This window comes from Vicugna pacos, chromosome X, assembly GCF_048564905.1.
Source record: "Vicugna pacos chromosome X, VicPac4, whole genome shotgun sequence".
Taxonomy (NCBI): Eukaryota; Metazoa; Chordata; class Mammalia; order Artiodactyla; family Camelidae; genus Vicugna; species Vicugna pacos.
The window spans coordinates 5,218,824-5,243,186 of NC_133023.1; the positions used below are offsets into that span (position 1 = coordinate 5,218,824).

The 24,363-nt window shown below is 44.1% G+C and overlaps 1 protein-coding gene across 2 annotated transcripts in view; it reads right to left on the reverse strand.

Moving 5' to 3' along the window:
- ANOS1 (anosmin 1) overlaps positions 1 to 24,363 on the reverse strand; it is a 163,057-nt gene that overhangs the window by 45,077 nt on the left and 93,617 nt on the right. For both annotated transcript variants that reach the window (XR_012067469.1, XM_072956008.1), the window contains exons 3-4: positions 21,855 to 21,917; positions 5,009 to 5,231 (exon numbers count right to left, since the gene is read on the reverse strand). Coding sequence is in view for 1 of the 2 variants with exons in the window: in XM_072956008.1 (XP_072812109.1) it covers positions 5,009 to 5,231; positions 21,855 to 21,917 (286 nt within the window). In the remaining variant the exon portion in view is untranslated. The remainder of the gene's footprint in view (positions 1 to 5,008; positions 5,232 to 21,854; positions 21,918 to 24,363) is intronic.

Consider the following 24,363-nt stretch of genomic DNA (forward strand, 5'->3'; position numbering starts at 1 on the left):
ATAGAGTCATATGACTCAGACGTACGTTTACTTCTTAAAGAGAGGAAGACTGGTTAGTTCCTTAAACTCATAGAGCACTCTCTCTGAGACTTCGAAGCCCATCTTTTTCGGGGGCGGGGGTAATTAGGTTTATTTATTTGTAGAGGAGGTACCGGGGATTGAACCCAGGACCTCGTGCATGCTAAGCGTGCGCTCTACCGCTGAGCTATACCCTCCCCCTTCCAAACCCATCCTGGCTCCCCCGGGTATAATCCTCTAGTGTAAATGCAGCCACAGCCAATACTCCGGCCGCTGCAGTAACCTGGACTCACTGGAAGCAAACCCAAGCATCCGAGTCCCCTCCCACTAAGGCTTTAAACGTGAATGTCATTCAGCTACCAACAGCCTTAATCGGACATGATGAGCATCAGGGCACTGTCAGCTGAAATTCCTCCGTTTAAAAATCTCTTTAATTATCATGTGCAGTAGTCTTGTGATGTGCATGTTAAGGAACGGCCCGTCTGCTCTGCGTTATGGTCAGCGGGCTCCCATCTTGGGAAGAACTCCTCCTGCGCTGGCTGTAATTGTGTGCAGATGGCGCTCGGTCCCCAGGCCCCCAGCGACGGTCGGTCGGTCCTTCCATCGTCCTTGCCGGCTCAACCAGCATCCCAAGTGCATAACCAGACGCAGAGAATGGACCTCTCCTCCGTGTGGTTTTTATTATGTCGATGACTAGGATTTTTCTTTTTCTAGTGGCATTATTTTTGAAAAAATTGTCATCTGAACTCTAAACTATTCTGTTACAAAATTCAAAAATGCTCTCATATAACATCTGACAATATGTGACAATACAGGTGCATTTTTTTCTTGAGGCCATAACAAGCATTTTGGTGAGATCAAAGGAACAGAACTTCTGTGCTTCAAAAAATATTAAAGACAGACTGATGGAAAAATCAGCAGTTACTAATCACCTCAAGATCTAACTCTTCCTGTAAAAATACTTGTCACAAGTCTAAATGGTATGAAAATGCACCAAAATACAGTGTTCCAGTGATTCAGTAATTAACCAGCTCCTAATAGTTCTCAAACAGACAAGTGTACTCAAGGAATCTGTGTTTAGATCACATTAAAGCATTCGGTCACTGTATTCAAAATGTGATAAATGAATCTGTGGAAAGTGGTCCGTCTCGAAAATCCTAGGTTTATATATTTCAAATATTAAGAGATTCATAGAAATAGTAAACCAAGTCCACGATCAGACCTTTTTGAAAGGAAACGAACTGATACACGATTAATTCCACGTTAGCGCCTGGTGAAGGAAATGAGCTGTGCGCGTGGGCATCTCGATAACTGAAGGCCACAAGCTTCTCTGACTCTGTACATCTGGAAAACCATTTCAGCTTTTCTCCTTCCCTCCCTCAACCAATCGCCACAGTTGAGAGTCAAGAGAGACACTAAAGTAATAAAGCATCACCTCTTGAGAGAGCCTTGTCCAACCAGCGGTAAACCAGACCTGGAACGGGGGAGAATCAAAGGGGGAATCCGGGCGCCACCGAACCACAGCTGTGTTTCACCTGCGGACGACCCGCCGTGTGCACTTCCCACAACCCTGTGAAGGCGTGCGTTTCAGAGAACCAGCACCTTGGCGCGTGGCTGACCCATGGCCGCACTGTCAAGTCTTCCAGGATGCTAGCATGCTTTATTTGAAGGGGGAGGGGAAGCTCACTGCTGTTGTCCGTTGGCTGTTTCAGAACACAAGTAAACTCAGAGGCATCAGCTAAGGACTGTTCTCGCAGCGTAACCTAGATTAATAGGTTAATTAATAGGTTAATTAATCTCCCAGCATAACTGAGATGTAATGGGCATTCTGTTGATCATCTTTTCAAAACACACAATGGTTTTAAAAACTCAAGCTTCCAGCATATAAAGCTTTTGAAGCTAGAAAACCAGTCCAGCCCTCACCCCCTCTTCTCTTCCACAAACAAGGACCAACGTGCATATGTGTTTCCATGTATTTTGAAAATTTTTCATTAACCCAAGAAGCCTGGAAAGGAGAAATAGGACGGGCGGTGGTACATCTCAATTTATGGCAAAAGTTAAGAAAGGGATTGGCCCATTTAAATGAGTGTGTGTGCACAGCCCCCTTGACAAGGAACTCCTGGACCCGGTACGGGCTGGTGTCCTAGTGACTCTGCCCCGCAGTGCCCAGCACGGCGCACAGCCAGCTCTCCTCATGACCCCTCACAAAGAGTCCATAAATACTCACTGAGCTGAAATGCTCAGTAAACCCAGGTGACATCTGTCCGTTTTAAATACGGAGGACATTAAGGGCATGCTCTTTGGGATTTCCTATGAGATGACACTTCAATAAGTAAATCAGGAATGGATGAGGACAGGAGGAATTTACAGGTTTGTCCAACAGAATCTGGTTCTTTGTAGGGTGTGCTCTGAATCTTATTTAAAAAATTCCACAAATTAGTAGAAAATTAAGATCAGAGAAAAAAAAAATCTCCATGTTATTCATTAGCCTAAAACAACCGCTAAATCAGTGATTATATTAGACTTAAACTATTTGATACTGATAGATCTTTTAATTGACCTATAATAATACAGTGGAGCCCAAAGAGAGGTTGAAGTTTAGGGTCCTATTATGGTAGCTGGATAGAGCACCAGAATCCTCTTTGGAGAGTGAGCAGGCAGCCTGGCTCCAGGTTGGGAGCGCCATCAGGGACTTCGAGTGGCCCATAAGGACCTGAGATTGTCCCTGCAGGGGTGCAGAAAGCTCTCCCGGAGCCCCTCTTGGGGCTCACTGAATACTGACAGATGCTCCGGGGACTCGGAGGCCAGCCCTCCTTCAGGAGCTGCTGCAGACGGCAAGGAAAGAATGTCTAAGACTTGACGACACCGCGATCCTTAAACTTATTATGCAAAAGTCGCTGTCAGGTCAACAGGGGTCTGTTGACTCTGTCTGTGGTTAGTGCTCCGTGAACTGTCTCTCCACAAACGTCCAAGTCAAGGGTTACTTGGGCCAAAGGGAGTAGAGGGATTTGTAACTGACTGTACTTCAATAAAAACAATAAAATTTTAAAAATTTTAAGAGTATAGTTTAGAGAAGACTGAATACACAAAAGAAAAAAAAAAAGAAACGGGGTTGAGGGATAAATTGGGAGTTCAGAATTAGCAGATACAAACTACCGTATGTAAAATAGATAAACAACAAGGTCCTACTGTGGACCACAGGGAACTATATTCAATGCCTTGTAATGGCCTATAATGAAAAAATATGAAAAGGAATATATGTATGTGTAACTGAATCACTAGGCTGTACATCGGAAACTAACACTGTAAGCTGACTCTACTTCAATTAAAAAAAGAGCTACCTGCAGTAGAAAGGTGACTTTAGCAAAAATCCATCCTATTTAGTTAAGCGTGGGTTTAAACTGTAGGTATCTTTCAATAATTAATCATTTACGTTGGCCCTTTGTAGAATATTTCCCCTCTTCTCGGTGAACCAGAATATACTTGAAGTTTATACTGACTTCAGTGCTTCACATGAAAAGCCTATTTTATTTTATATTGCCTCTTTTAAATGCCCTACTTTTACAACAATAAAGGTTTCACAAATGGGTTTTCAACAATCATTCTAAAGCATCCTATTTTTATGGTAAATGCTAACATTTAAACAGCAAATGATCTATAACCGCAGAAAAGGTTTCATAATAGTAGATTTTTAAAAACTTTTAAAAAAAGTGATTTTTATGTAGTTTACAATAAAAGGTACAGAAACAGTAAAACTTTGAATCCATTGAAAAAATGTTCAGTCTGTTAAGGAAAGCAGCCATGATTTTGAATTTGAGACAGTATTTGTGCCAGGTTTCCAAGCATATCACAGAAAAAAAAATGGAAAACTGTATGGATTATACAGATTTCAGATGAGAGTATTTCCAAGTGGGAGCCAGAGGAAGATGGGGCAGGTACGTGAATTCCAGGAGATGTCAACTGTTAGGTAAGAATGGCCTTCTGAAAATAGTCAGCAAGCATGGAATCAAACACCAGCATTGCAACAACGTACACTTGACGTGTGTGAGTGCAAGTGAGAGAGAGGAGGTGAGACATTTTCTACTGGTCGTGAATGACGTCTCCTGATGTGTTCTACTTTCGTCTTCAAGTTAGACCCAAAAAGTAACAAACTCGTACATCTCTCACAGTGTACCTGGATGATACCCCAAACTGTACAACAGCGTTGGTCTGACATAAAAGAACTCAGCCACGTTTACAGAAACAGGCCAGAAACACTCAGCGTGAAGGCTTTACATGCTCTAGAAGCTGCCTATGAGTGTAAACTTACACCCGCTAACTTGTTTGGTAAGTTGCATTCCCCATCTTTTGGAAGACAGCAGTTCCTCCACCTAGAATCCTGAGACACTAATCCAGACATTCAAAGTCCCTGCAGACTCACTACTATTCTTGGATCACAACAGGAAAACCACGAGACTCCTGCATTCATTATGTGTTTTTCAACTGTGCTCCATCCCCAGCCCTTTTTTCCAGGGATTTAAATCTACTGACCCCAGGGTAGCCAGTGGAGCTTAGCTGATTCACTGGCACTGGAGAAAAACACAAGGTTCCCAAGCTGATGGTGGCCTTCCTAGGTGGTGAAGTTTGAAAGGATTCATAGGCCAGAGCTATTATTTTGTTGTAACTTTCAATGGAGTATCATCTATAAAAATACTGAATCACGATGCAGTGCACCTGAAAACTAATAATACAGCGAATCAATCATACTTCAATTAAAAAATAAATTTAAAAAAAAAGAATTCAGGTGAATGCTTTGCTCTGCCCCAATCTGGGTTCACTGCGGCTGAGTCCTATGGTCCAGTGAATATTTTCAGATGATTGTAGCACAGAGTAGAGTTTCTTAAAGCTCCGACTTTTCTTGCAACAGTCGCATCTTTGATTGACACCCTCCCCCACGCGCACACGAACCGTGATGGTAAGGTCCCTGTGTGTCCCCTGCTCTGCCCCTCACCTTTGTACAGGGTCTTGGGCACCTGGCAGGTGTGTCCACAGCCATTGGAACAGCACTTCTTCACCCCCGAGCACTCGTTGTCCACTTCACAGCTTTCAACGCAGGCGGCAGCAAAGCCGCTGGCTTTCTCGGGGGCTGGGCAATCGCCCTGCTTCACCGACAGGATGTACTTGAGGAACTCACAGCTGGTCAGGCATTCATAGTTCTTCTTGGGGAACAGAGGCTGCGAGAGGATGGGAAATCATTCTTCCGTTAAAGACACCTGACGTCTGATTGCCAAGACATCAGAAAATTCTCATTCCATTGCATTTTCCCTTCTACGGTTTGCATGCTTTCTTTTCCCCAAAGAAATGATATTTTATGCTACTTTTCTGAAGGAATATGACCCATGAGTTGTAACTTTATATTCCATGCAACAGACACACATCCATTACACACACACGCACACACATTCACAGGTTACATTCCATCTGAGTTCTGATGTTGTACGTTGAATGTACGTCAGCACCACAATATGCTGACAACTAAACACAGGGAAAGAGCTCACACTCTCAATTACAAAAGGTGGAAACCTAGAAACACTAGCTAGAAAAAATACAATTCCTTAGAATTGCAGATGTCAATGAAATAGATCGTTAATAATTAATCTTATATAATATTTGAGAATAACATGAACTGACTGGATTAAAATAGTCTCAATTCAGGAACTTCCCAGGTGAAACAGAAGAAAGGCCAGGGTTTCAACACTGAAGTACCACAAGTACGGAGCTAGTTAATTACAAAAACTTTTTAAACATTTAGTCATCGTCAGTTCTTAAGGTTTTGTCTCATATTCAGTTTCACAGTTCATTTTTCTGTTCGCAGCTAGATGTGTTTTGTTTTACTTCATTGGTTTTGAAGTTCTCGATTCAGATCCAAACCTAACTTAGAAATCAGAGAAGGACAGAAGACTAACAGTTATGCAGTGCTGGCCACCTCTTCTCTTTCCACGAAATGTATATACTTTATGCCCCGAGAGAAAGTACTTAGTTCCCCAAATCACTGGCCCCTGCCACATGGGCTGAGACTTCCAAGTAGAAATACTTGTACTAAGTCTGGCAAGTGTTTACTGCTTGCTAATTCGGAAATCACAGGGACCTCGTGTGCACAATCGTATGATCAAATCAACTCAGTGGACACTCCATCACATGTGAAAACGGGGTGTAATCTGAGAATCAGATAAGAAAGTCAGGGCCTTCTGTTCATGTGATTCTCAAGTGCCAGCCACCACACCCTTGAACTGGGAAAGACAGGAAACCAGAGACGCTATCTCCTCATCTCACTAATCTACTCATGGAGCTAAGGGGGCAGAATTAAGAACCAACAAACAAAACCAGTGGCCAGATCTGCAACACTGGTTCCCACCGAGCATAAGAGCAGAATGATCAAAAGTGGAATGCTCAATGACTGGCATCTTCCAGTTGATGTGGGAGCTGTTCCCCACGTCTAGTCAACATTTTTCCTTTTTGCCATGGATTACAAAATGTGACTTTAAAAAAAAATTCTGTTATTATTTTGTGGGCCACGGAAACCAAAAACGTTCATCTCTGCCCTGGCACTTTCTAGACTGGTCCCTGAGCCTGAAACAGTGCGGATTCTGTTCCGAGTGTTATGAGGTTGTGCAGACAGAGAACTAAGATCTGCTCGCAGAGGTGGCCACCCCAGGTGCTCAGCTGGGGTGGAGTCCCTGGTGTCTCTCTTGTTTTCCCTCTGCTCCATGGTTATGGCTTAACATTTCCGGATTCCTCTGCAATTCTGACAACAATGTTCCAAGAGCCGAAGGCAGCGACTTGGCTCGGCTTCTACTATGGTGTGACCCACCATGAGGGTCCAACACGCTTCAGTTACACCGAGCACGGAAGTCTGTACGGAGGGAACAGAGCCCTGCTGGAGTTTATAAGAAAGAACCAGTCTTTAGTTTGTGAACTTAAACAAAGGTAGTCTTACAAATACGTGGATTTGATACAGCACCCTTAAGCAGGTGGTCTACTTAACTGCTCTATTGTTTCTACCCAGTGAATGCAAATTTTGATGTCCTCTATCAGTTACCTTGGATCATCATCTTGGAGTCGGTTGAAAAATAGTAATGGTCTGAATATAAATTAGAGAACATATGGTCCCCATACACAAGGTCTCTCTCCATGTCTTTAATCACCGCTTAATGAAAATTTACGAGTTGAATGGAATCAGGACAAAAATGCTTACAGATCAGAGAAAATGATGTGTGAGAATACTAATACTCTACATATGAAGAAAATGTGTGAATTGGTCCCTTAATGGCCAGCTGGAAATCCTGTGAACAAAAGGTCTTCTGGGTGCAGGAAGAGAGACTTCTGACCATTAAGCATGTAATATTCCCTGTGATATTACAAGTTAATTACTCGTGGACTTGTCCAGAGGGATGTGAACATTTTAGAAAAGGTGCGAGTTACCCAAATCGTGATGGGTGTAATGCCCATCAACTTCGTGGAAATGAAAACACACGTAGCAACATGCTAAATGCTGTATCTGTTTACACAATTATACCCAGTCTAGTAAGACCAATAATAAACTGTACAATTAACGCCATTACAGTTCCCTTATAAAACTATTCTTAGTAATAATTTCACCAATCACACAGATAACCATCTTTTGCCAGGTCACTTCAGGTGTCACAGAAGGCAAAGTCTGTCATGAACAATCTCAAAGAAAATGATCTCCACGGACGCCTTTTCTGAAAGAAGCTAAGACACGATCCAATTTAGAAAGCCAAGGATCAAGAAATTAGCATAAAAGAACCACTAATCATTCAATCATCCACATAAATGTAAAACTAAAACTGAATAAAGTAGGAGTTATGATTAAAAAGAGAGAATTTGATGCAATAAAGCTAAAGGTAAAAGAATATATTTTAAAAACTGGTAGGTAGAAGAAGTGGTGTAAGAAATCGAGAACTTAATTTGAGGACATCCATAAATGATAAAATAAATATGGAATTTTCAAAAATAATTATTTCAACCTCATAATATTTTTCATAATCTTTTCCCCCCAGAAATTTGGGAGGTTTCATTTTCTTCTGTTGTATTCATACTACAATACCAGAAGACTACAATAATATTAAACTTGAAGCAGTATTAAAACTACCTTGCACACTGAGATGCCTGGTGAGATGTCTGCCTGATATACTGGGGTTTCCATGAACAACCCCAGGTTTGATTATCCCCTCGGAAGACTCATGGGACGCAGCACGTACTCATATTCAAGGCTATGATGTAACATAGCAAAAGGATGCAAAGCAAAATCAGCAGAAGGGAGAAGGTCTATGGGGAGAAATGTGGAGGAAAGCAGGTGCAGGGTTTCCCAATGGAGTCACACAGGATGCGCCGAATCCCTCCAGCTGTGAGTTGTAACGACACCCACGAAATGCAGTCAGCCAGACAAGTTCAGTGGAGACCTGAAGCCCAGAGTTTTCCTTGGAGGCTGGTCACACAGGCACCTTCTGCCTCTCGTGTACCCAAAATCCAGACCCCCAGAAGGAAACAGGTGTTTGCCATCAACCACACTGTTTGTACCAATACTTTAGGAACAGTGCACCCCTCTTATCAGCTAGGAATTGGTGAGAACTCTCCCCCAAATCTAAGTTTCCAGAAGCCAGCCGAAGGGCAACCTTTCAAGCAGAAATGTCTCAGGACAGGTTTGCTGTGGTAACTCTACTGCACAGGTAACCACGGCTATTTCTGGATGGTAGAATTTGGAGTGAAGTTTAAGTTTTACTCTCTTGTGTGGTTTGTTATATTAATGTTTTAATGGGCATATATGATTTCTATAAAAATAAAGACATTATACTGTTAAACGAAAAACAAAACTGCCACTTGTATCTTTCAAAGAAGGCATCTAAATACTAGGGATGCACGAAAGAGGAAAAAGCATTCTCAATTCAAATTCAATTCCAATGTTTCTAATTTGAATTTTCTAATGCTTGGAAATGCAATTATAATTTGCTTGGAAACCCAGTTACACATCCCAATTTATTAGGTGAGATTATAATGAATTTGGTTCCCAGGCAAACTAGACGTTAGCCATGAAAACTATAAAAGTAGGAAAAAAAATCAGAAACATTTATTTTTAAGAAAGTCCCTTTCCTATAGGTACATGCTCCTTTGGCTAGAGTCATTTTTACTCATGTTTATCTCAGTTTGCTCTCGGTTGGCTTGCTTTTCTATTTATTTTGAAGGCCAGTGTGACCCTCTGTATGGGGATGTCCATGTCAGATTCTCCCCTGGGAGCAGAACTCCAGAGTCACGCTGGGAGACCTCTGGAAGATCGTCAGGCACCTGAATAATTCCCCAAATCCAAAAATTTCTAGAGAACCGGGGACGGCTAAGACACTTGAGTTAAACCATCGTTTCCTTCTCTCCCCTTCTTCCTGCATTTTGTTAGTAAGAGTTACCAGGTATGCCCATGACATGAGAAGCCCACTGAAGCATTTACAGACTGACTCATAAGCCAGACTGGCATTCTAGCTACTAGGTGTCTAATGATGAACAGACGGAAGGATCAAAACGATGCCACACTGTGCTTACAGTTCAGACTTTTACTAACAAACAAGGAAGATCATTAAGCAGTTTAATTTGTATTAAGTAAAGGTAGTCACAGGAAGTGATGGAAGCACATGTGAGGTCGAAAGAGGATTACACGAGGAGAAAACTTTTTAAGATAAGCCATCAACACGTTAGGGTGAGTGAGGTGGGTAAGGGTGATGCAGAAGACAGGAATGTTCTAGAAGAAAAAAATAAGCATGACGAAGTGGCAGAAGCAAATACAGGGTGCCCTACACGGGTCACGGCAAGTGCGTCAGCCAGGTAGGAGCCGAATAAATGATCTGGAGGCAAAGATAATTCCGCAAGTCTCCCTGTCTTCACACATAACAGGAGGACAGTAATTACCACTGTGTATCATCACCCTCAGCATGAGCTAAAGGATGTCGGACACTTAGCACAGGTTCAGCCACGTAGTAATGCTGTAATGAGTGCTAGCCCCGATTACAGGTATTAGAATTTCAATCCCCAGTTCTTACCGTATTACCAGTTTATTATAAAAGGTTTCAACGCAGGAACAGCCAAATGCAAGAGACACACAGAGCAAGATACGGGGAAATGGCAGAAGACACTCTCCCCAAATGTCCATGTGTTTACCCACCCGGAAGCTCTCTGAACCCAGTCCTCTGGGGTTTTATGGAGCTCTCACCGCAAGGGCAAGACTGGTTAAGTCACTGGTCACTGAGGATTGGACCCAGCCTCCAGCTCTTCTCTCCTTTTGTAAATCAGACGTGGGGACTGGAAGTCTGATCCTCTAATTACAGCAAAAGCCCCCTCATTATCATAACAAAAGACCTTATTTATTGCTCACATCACTTAGAAACTCCAAGGGTTTTTAGGAACTCTATGCCAGGCAAGGGGTCAAGGGCCAAATCTACATTTCCTACCATAAATCATAATAGCACAGAAATCTTCCTTGAAATCTCTTACCCCTTCATTTATACACAACTGTGTGGATATCATACCACTTCTAGACAGACCAGGTCATCACAGAGTGAGAGAAAAATGAATGTGAACAGAACGTTATTTCCTCACTATGCACATGCAAGGGAAATGACAGATCCCATAGGTTAGGAAAATGGTTCTCAGCACGAGCGCGCTCCCCCCCACCCCTGCTCCCCGGGGAACATCAGACAAGGTCTGGAGACATTTCTGGTCGTCACAACCGGGAAGGGGGGACCCCTGGCACCTACTGGGGAGAGTAGGGTTGCCCCACCACAAAGAAGTGTTTAACTTACAAAACAACAATAGTGTCAGAGTTGAAAAACTCTGGATTAGAGCAATATACTGATTCCTTGGCCAGAAAAACACAAACGTGAAAGGGAGAGAAGACCACATGGGTCTCTAGAGGAACTCCGTCACCCGCTGTAGGAGACAGACGCTGCAACAGCCAAACCACAATGCCATGAGTGCTGGGACAGACACGTGTACAAACCCAGTGAGAACCACTATCAGCACATGTTCAGAAAACACCTGGACAATGTCCAGCAGTGTCCCAGGACAGGGGCACAGCTTCTGCTCCCGCCCCTACTGCCTCTCGGTAGAGAAAACGTCAATCTCCATCACCACACAGCTAACAAACACAGGAGAGACACCAGCTCAGACGGAGGAGGAGGTCAAGAAGGTTCTCAGAGAATGTGACAGCCGTCTTTAATTAGGAGAAGGCCCGGGAGAAGGGGGCCGTTCAAATACAGGGATTTTTTTTTCAGCCGTAAAGAACAGATGGTGCAAAGAATAGACAGTCATCAAGAGCACAGACTGGAGAGCTCCAGCTAATTCGGGTTGTTTGGCAAAACCTGCCTGTTGAGGAGTGTGGGAGCTGACTGCTGTGCACAACCATAAAACCGGACGAAAGATGTGCAACACCTTCATGTAGACGATGGCCGACAGGTGACACAGGACTGGATGCCCTGAGAGGAGACGCCAATGAGGTGAGCCCGATGTGTCCAAACAGGAATGGCCAGAGGGAGTTTCAAGTCCACGGTGCAAAGGGAGCCCTCAACTTTTATGGAGAAAGAGGTCAAAGTTTGAGGAGGCTGAAGTGAATAGATGCTGTGGGCAGAAAATGAGGAAGGACGGAACTATGCCAAGAGAGAAACCAGGAGACTTGTGAGCAAGCCCTGGACCAAGAGAGAAACCCGGAGCTGTGAGCAACCCCTGGGGTTTGGGGCTGAATCCTGCTTTCTGAACATGCATGCGGTGGAAGTGCACAAGATGGGGGCGGGGGGACAGTCAGAAAGCACTGGAGCTGACCATTCCTACAGCTCTAACATGGCCAATGACTCACACTCCAGCCATCAGAGCAGAGGACACATGATACACAGGGCATCGCATAGCGTCCTCAGAAAAAGATCACCTTAGTAATGGGGGCAAATTAACCCCAAACTAAAGGCTGCTCTGAATCTCCTAAGAAAGTTTAAAAGCAAGTCTTCAAAAAAGCAAACTGATCTCAAGTAATGAACCGCATGCCAGAACAGCCTACTGCTTTTTAGACAAATACAGCAAACTTCAGAACACAGAAGTCTTACCCAATCAAACGTCATCAGGCATGCCACGAAGCAGGAAACTGTGACACACCACCAAAAGGGGGGAGAAAAGGAATCTAAAGAAATAAAGCCAGAATGATGCAGGGGACGTAATTAGCAGAAAAGGACATTTAAAAAAATATCCTAAACATGCTGTATGTGCCCAGGGTGTAGAAGAAAACGTGGACACAGACAGGAGAGAAAGAGGATACAAGAAAGACTGCATGGAACTTTCAGAAGCAAAAATGGAAGAACAAACAAACGGAAAATGCCAGATGGGATTAAAAGCGTGGCCGACATTATAGAAGAAAAGATCTCTTGATGGGAACTCAAAGACAGAGTGGTAAGAACTATCAAAATGAAGCAGAGAGTAGGGGAAAAATGAAGGAAAAACATCATCAGAGACTCACTGACCCAGGAGACCATATAAAGTCTATCATGGATAATTAGAATCCCAGAAGACAGGAGACAGAGGATGGGACGGGGGAAAAAAGGTCAATATGTTAAGAAGTTGATTAAAACTATAAGCGCACCATCAAAATTTCAATGACCGCAAGGAGAACTTGGAAGACACGCCGTCTAGGTGTACCCTGATCATATGGCTTAAAACCAGATAGAAAGAAAAACTCAAAAGCAGGCGGAGAAATGGAAAGACACTTTATATACAGTTTTAAAAAAAGAACGTCAGAGATTTTTTTCAGAAAATATGCAAAACAAAGGAAAATGCAAAGATATTTTTAAACGACTAGTTAAAAATAAAAAATTGTTACCGTGGAATTCTACACCCAATGAAATATCTTTTGTTTGGGGACAGAGACAAAACAACTATAATTATAATTCTGCATTTTGAATGATAAAAAGAGGGTTCCCCCCCCACTTTTAAAAACCATTTTCATCTATTTCCAATGATTATCAGCCACTGCATATTTTGTCCGTACAGAATGCGACAGAAGAAACCATAAGACTTCATCAAACTGGGAGGCAGCTCAGAGCGAGAGCTGACGGGGAAGCCGTGTCACAGACCGGCATCCTCACCCAGGCCAGCGCTCACGCGTACTTAGCATCAGCACCGCCTGGGAAGCGCAGTCTCGCGCCCACAGCCTACACCCGCTGCGTCAGCACGAGTCCCAGGTGCTGTGTGCGCACAGAAGCCTGGAAAGTGCTGTCCAGGACACCCCGACCCTCGGGCAGAAGCTGGCTCTCTCCGTCTCTGCCCGGAAACTTGATTTAATGCTGCCTTCTGACCCCAGAAGTCTGGGCTTCCCCTCAGTGTATCTCCACGTCACATTCCCGGCGAGATTCATTTCCCCTCAGTTTATAAATATATTCAAGTCTCCCCACGATAAAAACAAAAAAATCACTTCCACCAAATGAAAGTCGCTGACCTGAGCCTCGCCTCTTCCTCACGCGGGCAGTTTTCAGAGAAGGAAGGGAAACTTCCGGAAAGAGTTGTCTGCACGCGGTGGACCTGTTCCCCGTATCTGCTGTGTACTGACTGCTACCCAGGGGCACCTTTTAAGTCCATGTCCGACGGACCTATCATAGAGTTCCAAAGCGGTGACCTTGCCCTCCTCCTGAGTCATAAAAAGAGCTACTGTTTATCCAGCGTGGCTGTTCAGACACTGGATAAGTGCTTTATATGCATTTTTGATTTTTTGCTTGAAAGAGATGTTTTTGCAATGCCCATGATATTTCCCCACCTCCTTCGTACATGGCTACCTGTCTAGTCCTTCTTTTCAGACATAATAGATCTTTAAATCATTCAGAATAGCCTTCAGTCTCAGCCTCTTACAAATTTTCAAAACTCATCAATTCTCAATAGAGTCCCACATAATTCTACACTCCCCAGCAGCATATAAAAATTCAATGAAAACTGAGCCTCACTGTTTAAAAAAAGGCAAAGAAAAAAAAAAAGGCTACATTCCATGGAGACTACGTTCCACTTAGTCAATAATTTACTGAACAACCATAAAAAGTCATTCAATATTCTTGATATTCGCATTTTCCAGGACTGTAAGAGTTGATGTAATAATGAGGACAACTTCCTTTATGAGCTGGTGGTAAAGGAAATCTCCCAACACTTATAAAAATTCATCAGCATTCCTCAGAACATTTCAACCCCAGTAACCCCACGACCACTAACTTAAAAGGACAACTTGGACCAAATCTGCACCACTGCCCAAGGATCACCATCAGAATATGTAACTAACACTTTTCTGTCCTATAAAAATATAAAAAGGCAATGTGCATCGTTTGTAAAAATACAAGTTTATTCATGACAGCAATAAAAGCTAACACTTCTGGAAAACACAGTACACGCTGGTCACCCCAGCCTCCACCACTCTCGGCCAGTCACCCTACTTCACCAAGAAAAGGGACGTGTTTGGGAGACCACCACCATGGCTCCCCCTTCACACCCACCACTGCACCTGAACCTGGGCCCACGTGCTCAGACCTCATCACGTCCCAGGACCTGGAGGGACCGGCCTCGCTCCGACCTCAGACACTGGATGCACTGCTGCTTCAGGTCACCTGCTTCTGCAATTCTCCGCCCTCTCCTCCAGCATCAGAGACCCTCCCTCTTCAGGGTAATCCCCACCTGCGTATACTATGTGCTGATTTCTTCCTCCTAAAGGTAGTTACGTGTGGGGGTGCCCTGCTCACCCCTCTACCCAGAACCTCACCCAGCTCCTTCCTTTCACAGGAACCAGTGCTCCTGAAATGGTCCTCACACCCGCTCTCCGTCTCTCCCTACCTCTCCTCTCGAACACGTCAAGCACACGTCCTCTTCAGCCACCCGCCAGCCTGCTCTCGCTCAGGTGGACCATGACCTCTGCGTCACACTATCCAATGACCGATGTTCAGGCCTCCAACATGCACGCAGATGCCACCGACCGCCCACTGCTTCCTTCCTGGAAGGCTTTTGCCATCTGCCCCTCAGAACTCCCCCTCGCATGGACTCTCTCCCTTCTGAATGGCTCTCAGTGCACTTGCTGGTTCCCCGCTGCCTCCCCGTCCCTATCCTGCTGTGACTTGGGGCTCAACCCAGGAAGCTCTTCTCTTTCCTCCACTTCGTCCAGCTTCATGACTCTAAATATTGTCTATGAACGATGACGTCTGGATTTCCAGCCTGACCTCTCCCCTCGACTCCAGACTCAGGTATCTATGCCCAGGACACATCGCAAGTGGACACTAACGTACATCTCAACACAGCCGGCTCGACACTGGACCTCCATCATCCTCTCCCCGCTCCCCATCCAGCCTGTGCCTGACACAGTCCGCATCTGAGCATCAGCTCAGCATCATCCCAGTCCCTTCCCCGAGCAGTTCATGACAAAGACAGGTTACCAGCTTGTGCTGCGTCCTGTGTGCTGACCCCTCCTCCCACAACACGCACAGCTGGGGGGCAGGGCACTGTGTCATTTTCCTCTTTGGTCTCATCAGGTTCTTTCAGGCCCTTCAACTCTTGGAGACACGTTCCCAGAGAGCTGTTGGCTCTGCTCGAATTCCTGAAGGGGGGCATTTGCTTAATACCCTCGATTTCAAGGCATAACTACTGTCATGTAGAGCTGTGGCAGGAGACCAGGTTTTGACGGCAAGAGAAGGGTGTGATAAATCTGCACAGCTTCGCTTCTGCGCTCTCCTTTCACTACTGTCAGAACATCCCATGGACAAAGACACCCGGAAACTGTAAGGAGCCTTCTTCTTTTCAACCCCTTGCAACACCTCTAGTTAACTATGATTTTGCATAATTCAAACTTCATTCTCACTGAAGAGTAAGGCTGCTCAAACATAAACGGTTGGGCCGATAGCTTTACATAAGAGACGGTCCTGTTCCTTATTTTCTGCCCTGAGAAGCAGATCTCACCCTCTCCTCTGTGCTCTGCTGCACGGAGCAGGGTTAGATGCAGGTGCCTGGGGTGGAGAACAGCGGGAGAGACCTGGCTCGCAGTCACACCACCTGGATTTTAGATCCCACTCCTCTACCTGTGAAGCATGAGATTTTGGGCAAATACAACCATTTTCTCCTTGTGTGTCAGTTCCACTTAGCAAAATATAGACCTCACTTCGTGTAAGAATTGCTGTGAAAATCAGATGGAATAAGATTGGAAAACACTGTGAAAATCAAGAAACACAAAGTGATGCACCAGCATGTGTGGCAGAGTGAAGGCCTCTTTCTTGTCCATCTTTTCACCCTGGCCAGGACTGGATCTGTCAGAATCCTGGCTGATCCAGTGACAAGTTCAGTATCAACAATGAATGCTTCCCTCGTGGACAGAGGGCGGATCCCTGAAGCAGATGGGGCCGCAGCTCTCCACGACCCCCAGTGCACATTTCACACGGCTAATGTTGACATCCTAGGGAGTTCCTATGAGGGTGGGGACATGATGGCGTCAGAAACATCAGAATTAAAGGCGGGAGGGGCATCGTCCCAGCAAGAAGGCTCCCCATAAACTAGGATGTACCACGTTTCATCCAGACTAAGTCAGCATCAGTTATAACACACGATTATCTTGTGTACAACTAACAAGGGAAAAGGGTGCTTTTACTCATAATTTAAGAATCCAGCAATTGTAAGGAAGGAACACTTAAACATGGGAAGACACGCATTTGATGACTAGAAAGAGACATTCAAATAGTTTGTCAGGGCTCTTAAGATTTTATAGAAGTGGAAGGAAGTGGGTAATAGTTAATAAACTAAAGCAGTGAAGCACAATCTACGTATGTATCTATCAGGGAATGTAACACGTTTCAAAAAAGGACACATGAAAAATCATCCCTTATGATCCAAGAATTCCTGAAAGATTCCTGTTCTAATATACTTAACTTCTTCATTTAAAAAATAAGATTGTTGGAGGAGAGGGTATTGCTCACGTGGTAGACCACACGCTTAGCATATACACAAGGTCCTGAGTTCAATCCCCGGTACTGCCTCCAAAAATAAATAAGTAAACCTAATTACCTCCTCTGTAAAAAAATAAAATAAATTAAAAAAAAAAAAGATTGTTAACTCTGGCACCAGCCTGAAAAAGTGGCAGAAGTAGAACCCGGTATGGATAATCAAGCGAGAAGTTGAAGAGATCAGTGTCCGTTACCACTAACGCGCCCCTGAAAATCTTTCCCATGTAGGACAGTTTATCTTACGACTAAAATTACCAAGAACAATGCTTCATGTTTACAAATGGGTGCTAGTCAGACACAGAAAGCAAACTGTGGTTACTGAAGGGGAAACGCTGGGGGAGGGACAAATCAGGAGTTTTGGATTAACAGTTACATGCTACTGTATATGAAACAGATTTTTAAAATGCACCTACTGTATAGCACAGCAAACTACATTCAGTTTCTTGTAATAACATTTAATGGAAAAGAATCTGAGAAATACATATGTGTGCATATGTATAACTAAATCGCTTTGCTGTACACCTGAAACTAGCATTGTAAATTAACTATACACGTCCATAAAAAACAATTAATAAGAAAAATAAAAGAAATGGGTGCTGGTGATACAGACTAAGAAGTAATGACAGTCTAAAAGGTTACGCAGCCTTCGTGTCATCATCATGACTGTTGCTCATTTTCTGAGAGCAGGAGTCGGAACACATTTTCTGTAAAGGACAAGACTTTCTGCAGTTTCAGCTTCATGGACCATAAACTACCCAATTCTGCTGTTGTAACACAAAAGCAGCTACGGATGATATGCAAAAAATACAGGTTTGGCTGTGTTCCAATAAAACTTTACTCACAGAAAAAAAGAGGCAGACCTGTTTTGCTCTGTGGGGTGTGGTCTGCAAATTCATGCCTTAGAAAACAGAGCTCAGATCATCTTGCAAATAAACGCACTGAGCCAAACATATCTAACCGTCTAGTTGTTTCTGTAAGACTAAGATCTAGGATCCTTCTGGGCCTGAACCCTGACAAAGGGAAAGCTTAGGTTCGTGACAGGATGGACCCTGTATGCCTCCTTAAATACATAACGTGACAACCAAAAGGGTGGACAGGATTGTATCAGGTCTGTCTCCATGAATGACTAGCCTTGAAAACAGCGGAACAGGGCTTACCCTTCCAGGATTCAGTCTGTTTCAGCGTAATAGTCATTTATGAACTGCTAAGTAAAACAGAAGCAAAACCACACACAGAGACATAAGAATGATCAAAGCAAGTAAAACTGAGCGTGGAAGCTTGAGCTACTGGGCCATGGGGCCGAGGTCTCCCCACAGAGTTCCTCACATGAACTGGCCTCTGTTTTCTGCACCGTTCAAGTTTCAATTAACCTTTCCTGCCACAGCAGATCACAGTTTGTACACACGAGTCCCATTTTAATAGAGCAGATGTGGTTCTGAAGCCCCTGCACTGATTTCAGACAGGGCGGCAATTACAGAAGCCCGCCCTCACATTTGGAATTTGCAGGAAGAAAGGTTTCCAGTGACCTTCAATCATATCTCCCTTCTCAGGCTCAGACACAAAACTACCCACCCAGAGTCGGTGATATAAAGGATAATGTGTTTGTCAAGCAAACAGCAGGGCACATCTTGTTCCTCAAGGTTTTCCAACAGCAAAGTTTAGTTCAGACAGACATACCATTTGTGTACAGAACAGAATCCAAAATAAAAGCAGGAGTGCACTTCACAGAACACGGAAGACACAGGGATGGCCCCTGCTTCTTGTCTTTGCATTAATTTATCAGTTCTGTTTCGTGTTTGTTTTCATTTCTGATGAATCGGTTGTGTTCTATGTCTCCAGGGGCCTGAATCTGTTTTTCAATCTGCTTTCTGTAGTAGACAGAGGCTAGAGTGAGCCCCTTTGAGTCACGACCTGACCCAGTGTGAACACCTCCCTGCCCAAGGTGGGGAGGGGGGGTGCATTGCTTCTAACCCACAGAATACAACCAAGGTGCAGAGATGTCACTCCTGAGACTATGTTGTGTTGTCAGAGCAGGCAGGTGGCTAGATATGAGCAGAGAAAGGGGGACATGGGCCAAATGGCAGGAAACTATACATCTTATGAACAAGGTGGGGTGGTCCTTGAGCAGACCAAGAAAAGCAAGAACCTCCGAACTGATGAGAAACTACATATTTTGGTTTGACAAGTGTCCTGGAGGCCAACAAAGAAAGGTAGGACAAGGCAGGAATCTCTACCACCCAAATGTAACCTTTTACTCATTATGACCTCATCCAAATGCAACTTTTCACCCATGATAACCTCATCCAACTTCCCCATCTTGACTAAATAAGGACCAAAAATCTCTCCTTCCCTCAGGAAGGTGGAGCTGGGATGAGGATCAGGAAAGAGGACCCCCAAACCCCTCCCCATCAATGAATATTCCACACATTCATTTTTACACCCATGTAACCAACTTGCCAGAGAAACTCGGGGCAGCTACCCACCTGGCTCTGCCTGCTCTCCCCCCAAGAGAGTCCTGCCTGTCACTTAATAAATCCCTGCTTTGCTTTCTTGACCTTCATGTCTCGTTTCTGAATTCTTCCTACGATGAGACAAGAACCTGCTCTCAGATACCAGTGTTACATAAAATTCTGTCTCAGCAGGCTGGAGATCCGGATTCTTGGTGGCCTCAAAGAAGTAAACAGCCCTACTGTGACCTGTCGATCAAGGGTCTAATGGGGAGAAACCACTGGCGACCTGTAGGAGCTGAGCGTGGACTCCAGCCAGCAGCCATCAAGAACAGGACCGCAGTTTTCCCAACAACTGCAAGGAGCTCAGAAGTAGCTTCTCCTGCAGTTGAGCTCCCAGATGAGAATGCAGCCCAGCCAACACCTTGATTACGACCTAGAAGCTTAAGCTGTGTGCAGATTCCCAGCCCACAGAAAGTGTAGGGTAAGAAATGTGTGCTGTGTTCAGCCATGAAGTTTGGGGATAATTTGCTGTACAGCTAGAGGTAAGAAATAGAAAGATACATTAAACTGAACCCCAGGTAAGCATGTTTGCTAGAAAAGTTTGGACTGGAGCCCTGGAGAAGCCCAAAGGTATTTTGTAAAAACTGAAGGATAATATGTTAGCTCCCTCGGCAGAGTGGATACCATGATTTACGTTCCCCTGTACCATCTCCAACATCCAGAAAAGGGCTGGATACGAAAAGACACAGGAGAGTTCTTCTATCTGATTTGACACTAAGTCATTAGCTTAGCCACAGGGGTCAACAGCAGAGCAACTAGCTACGTAACTTTGAGTATCTGCCAGTGCTATATATCATTTGAAGTGTTTTAACGTTCACAATTACAAAACGCTTCCAAAGACTTCAACGATGGTAATCCTCAAGCCCGAGGCGCTTCTGGCAACAGACGCTAGTATATAAGAGTCTGCAAAAATCACCGAGATTCCAGCCAGTCATAAAACGCTGAGTAGAAACTTTCAGAGCAAATTAAAATTGAGATTGAGGAAGATCACGTATTGATCATGTGAGCAGGTGAGAAATGCTTCCATTCCACTTTCCTAAAACAACACTCAACACTTTTCTAAAATAACCCTGTAACATTACGACCCCGTGGAACTGTCCATGGGGAGTCCACCCACAGCAGCACTTGGACACAGTGGGACCCATCGGAGGCGGGGTTTTAGACCTGGTCCTGCTACCTGGGTGGGACTGGACAACTTCCAACATCCCAGTCCCCTGCGGCTTCCACACACAACTCTGTGGACTTACTGCATGCCTTGATTAATCTCCATGCTTACTGGAAGGTCAGAAGATGTCATAACTACAGACATATCGTATGCACCATGAAACTGGTGAAGTTAGCATTGTCTCACTCCACCACTGTGCTCTCAGAATGGAAACTGTGCATCCTCCAAGGTGACCCCCAGGTGACGACCACACATGCACCTCCTGCATGGCACAGAGCTTAGACCAGACCTCCACATCTGTCTGGAGAACCTCGGAAGTCCCCCACCAGCCCCCAGTTCCATGTGAAGAAGCCCTGCAAGGTCGTTTCACTCCGATGCCACACGGGCATGTCCTCTGGTCCCTCCCCACCACGCTCCACGGTGCTGCTTGGGCGGCCGTCGTGGGCTCTTCCAACCCTTGTTCTCACAGCCCTTGTGGACTTTCCGACCCTCCTGACCTCGAGAGGCCACCGCGCGGTCAGCTGGGTGCACGTCCTACCGGCTGCTTCAGAGCGGCCCCCTGGGTCCCTGGTTTGCCCTGGAGCAGACAGTCCAGCAAAGCAGCTCTCCCCTCTGCAACACAACTGATGATCTCAGACAGTGGTCGCCCAAGACAGTAACGCTCTGTTATCTACGTGACAGCACAGGGAACGTAACATGCTTCCACACAGGAAAAGGTGGGCCAGCGTCAGCCCAGGACACGGGTGGCCCGAGGGGTGAGAAGTCAGATGAAAATGTCTGAGAAACTGCACCACAAGTAACAGGTGTCCTCTGCCAAGAGGCGTGACGATGTCAACATGGCGCAGAGAACAACCACAGAAGCCAAGGCGCCAGGTCGGAGGAGGGCACCGCTCGCAACTTTCTTTGAAAGTAATCAGAGTAGTTTTTCTGTCCAATTAATCAATAATGGGAGCATGAGTGGCACAGTTTTAAGATGCCTCAATAATTTTTTTTAGCATGAATTCACACACACGCACACAGACACGCGCCCCCAAAGGCAAGTGCCCTTCCCAAGCTACAGACGAACACGGGAGCCCCTCGGCCCCTGGGCCCCGTGGGGCAGGTCGGCCCAGAGCCCTGGCGTCTTACCTCACAGAAGCTCTGGCACTGCTGCTTCCGCAGGTCCCAGGACGCCTTGCAGGGCTCCAGGCACTGGGAGAAAGGAACGGGGGAAACAGATTAGTAAACACAGTCAGGAAACACAGCCAAAAAGGAAAGGACCCGCTTGGCCGCCATCCTTACTGTTCGATGCCTACTTTCCTTGGTGACTTTAGGAAATCTAACTAATCAGAGGCTCACGTTAACCATGTGTCCCAGGGCTCTGCACGAGAGCATCACTACGGAGCAGGGATAGCTGGACGTGTGTTTCAACATGGCTGAAAAGGAACAGCGGCACAGCCTGGCTGGAGGTGACATCTAGGAAAAGGTGTGACACTGCCTGGCAGGCACAGCGACTTGGACAGGAGATATTGTTTATTCAATAACAAGTATCTTCTAAAGGCTGTTGTTACAGATGAATTTTTTTTTTCTCATAAACGTCAATAATAACTTGCTTTTACATTGGCAGTGGGTGCTTGGCGGGCACGAGGTCCTGGGTTCAATCCCTACTGCCTCCGTTTAGGGGGAAAAATATATATATATATATATGTGTGTGTGTGTGTATGCTCTTCTGTAAGTGACTGAAGTATTCAATATATGTATATACATCTCACACATATTAAGTTATGTGGCTGTGTCAGTGAATACAACATTTACCCAATTTAAGTTCTTTTAAAATATATTGACTAAGCTGAACACAAGATTCTGACATGCGAGTTTCTGAATAAAGTTTGAATATACATATTTATATATATAAGAAATTTAGTATTACATATAATTTATACTTATACTTCATAATTTATATGTATTTTAATAAATCAAAGATAATACCCAGGAACCACTGTTCAGTCACAACTGTGACAATACACAGTAACAGAACTGAATGAACAAAGTTCTGAATAAAGAAAGTGCGTATGTCAAATGGTACTGAATAAACAATAGCACAGAATGATAAACAATAACATTGAATAAACAATGTAAATACAGCTTATTAATACATATACAATGCATAATTATCACGCAAAACATAGTAGCACAGAGCACTATATATACTATGTGTATAATACATTGTAGGAAGAGGCCTCAGGATGGAAATTGTTACATTCATATGAATGGACATCATATTCTCAAAATTACATTTCAACACAATTTTTAACTTTAAAATTATTAATGATTAAAAGCTAATCATCATGTATCGTTAAATGTTGGTTGTCTAAATACTGGCATACCCTGGGCTCCCAGAGGCTCATGATTATTTTATCTGTATGACTCTTATTTCATTATTGATTAATTTTCCAATTGAGATCAAAATTCTCAATTAAATTTCTGACATGTATAATGTAGAATTCAGGATATACACCTGTGCTATTCTTTCACTCTACTTTCTAGTACCCTCCCTGTTTTAAAATAAAGATATAGTTTAAAAGATAAACTGGAAAACTCTATGGTGAAATTTAATTTTCAAATATCCATTGCTATTTTTTTCAGTCAAAAATGCACATATGAAAACAAACCACTGCCTGTGTATCAAGTGTCCATCTGTCACGGCCCTGCTCTCACAGTGTGATCAGTGACCAATAATATAAGCATCACGTTGTTGTTTATAAGAAACGCAAGCCTGTGAGTGGCCCCCAGACCTACAGAGTCATAGCTCTGCAATCGGGACCCAAGAATCTCTTCCAGCAAGCTCTCCTGGAGATCCAGATGCTACACTGAGCTTTAAAAAGAACTACCTTATTGTGGAGAGCATTTCCCAAAATACATATATGTATCAAATCATCACACTGTACACCTTAAACTTTACACAATGTGCAATTAAAATTATACAATGCGTGTTGTGTCAACTGTATCTCAGTAAGGCTGGGGAAGAAAACTGCTGTAGAATTTGATGGAAAACAGTCTATGATGTCACTTTCTTGTTTCATGCACGTTACATTAAGAACTGATCTATTTCTTACGAAAATATTCTAGATGTCATATTCTTTACTGTTGCATATGAACAATTTGTCTTTCGTTATTTTAATTTTAAAACCCTGAGCTCTTCAATGATTCTTTCCCAAGACCTCTATGAGCTTGTCCCAAGTTTATCTGTATTCACTTCTCCCAAGCATGCTCTAAAACAAGTGTACAATTTTTCACCCATACAACAATTCTAAATTTTTTGAATAGCAAGGAAATAATCTTGAAACCTGTCTACCTTACATATTGTATGCATTCCCTAGAGTCAGTCTCGTTTCCTAAAGGTACACCCAATGCCTTAACCTCAGAGCTATCCTTATGTGTGTCAAGACGTTGGCTCCCAGCCACAAAAAAATTTAGTCGTCATTTAATAAATATGCTTAGATCTAATTCCTTCTCAAGAGCACTTGAAATGAATAAATGGCACTCTTTGAAACACCTTGCAACTTTGTTCATTTGCAGAAGTGTCGCACGATGGAGACGAACCAACCACTCCACAAGATCTGGGTTTTTTCATGGACAGATGCTCAGCAACTTACAA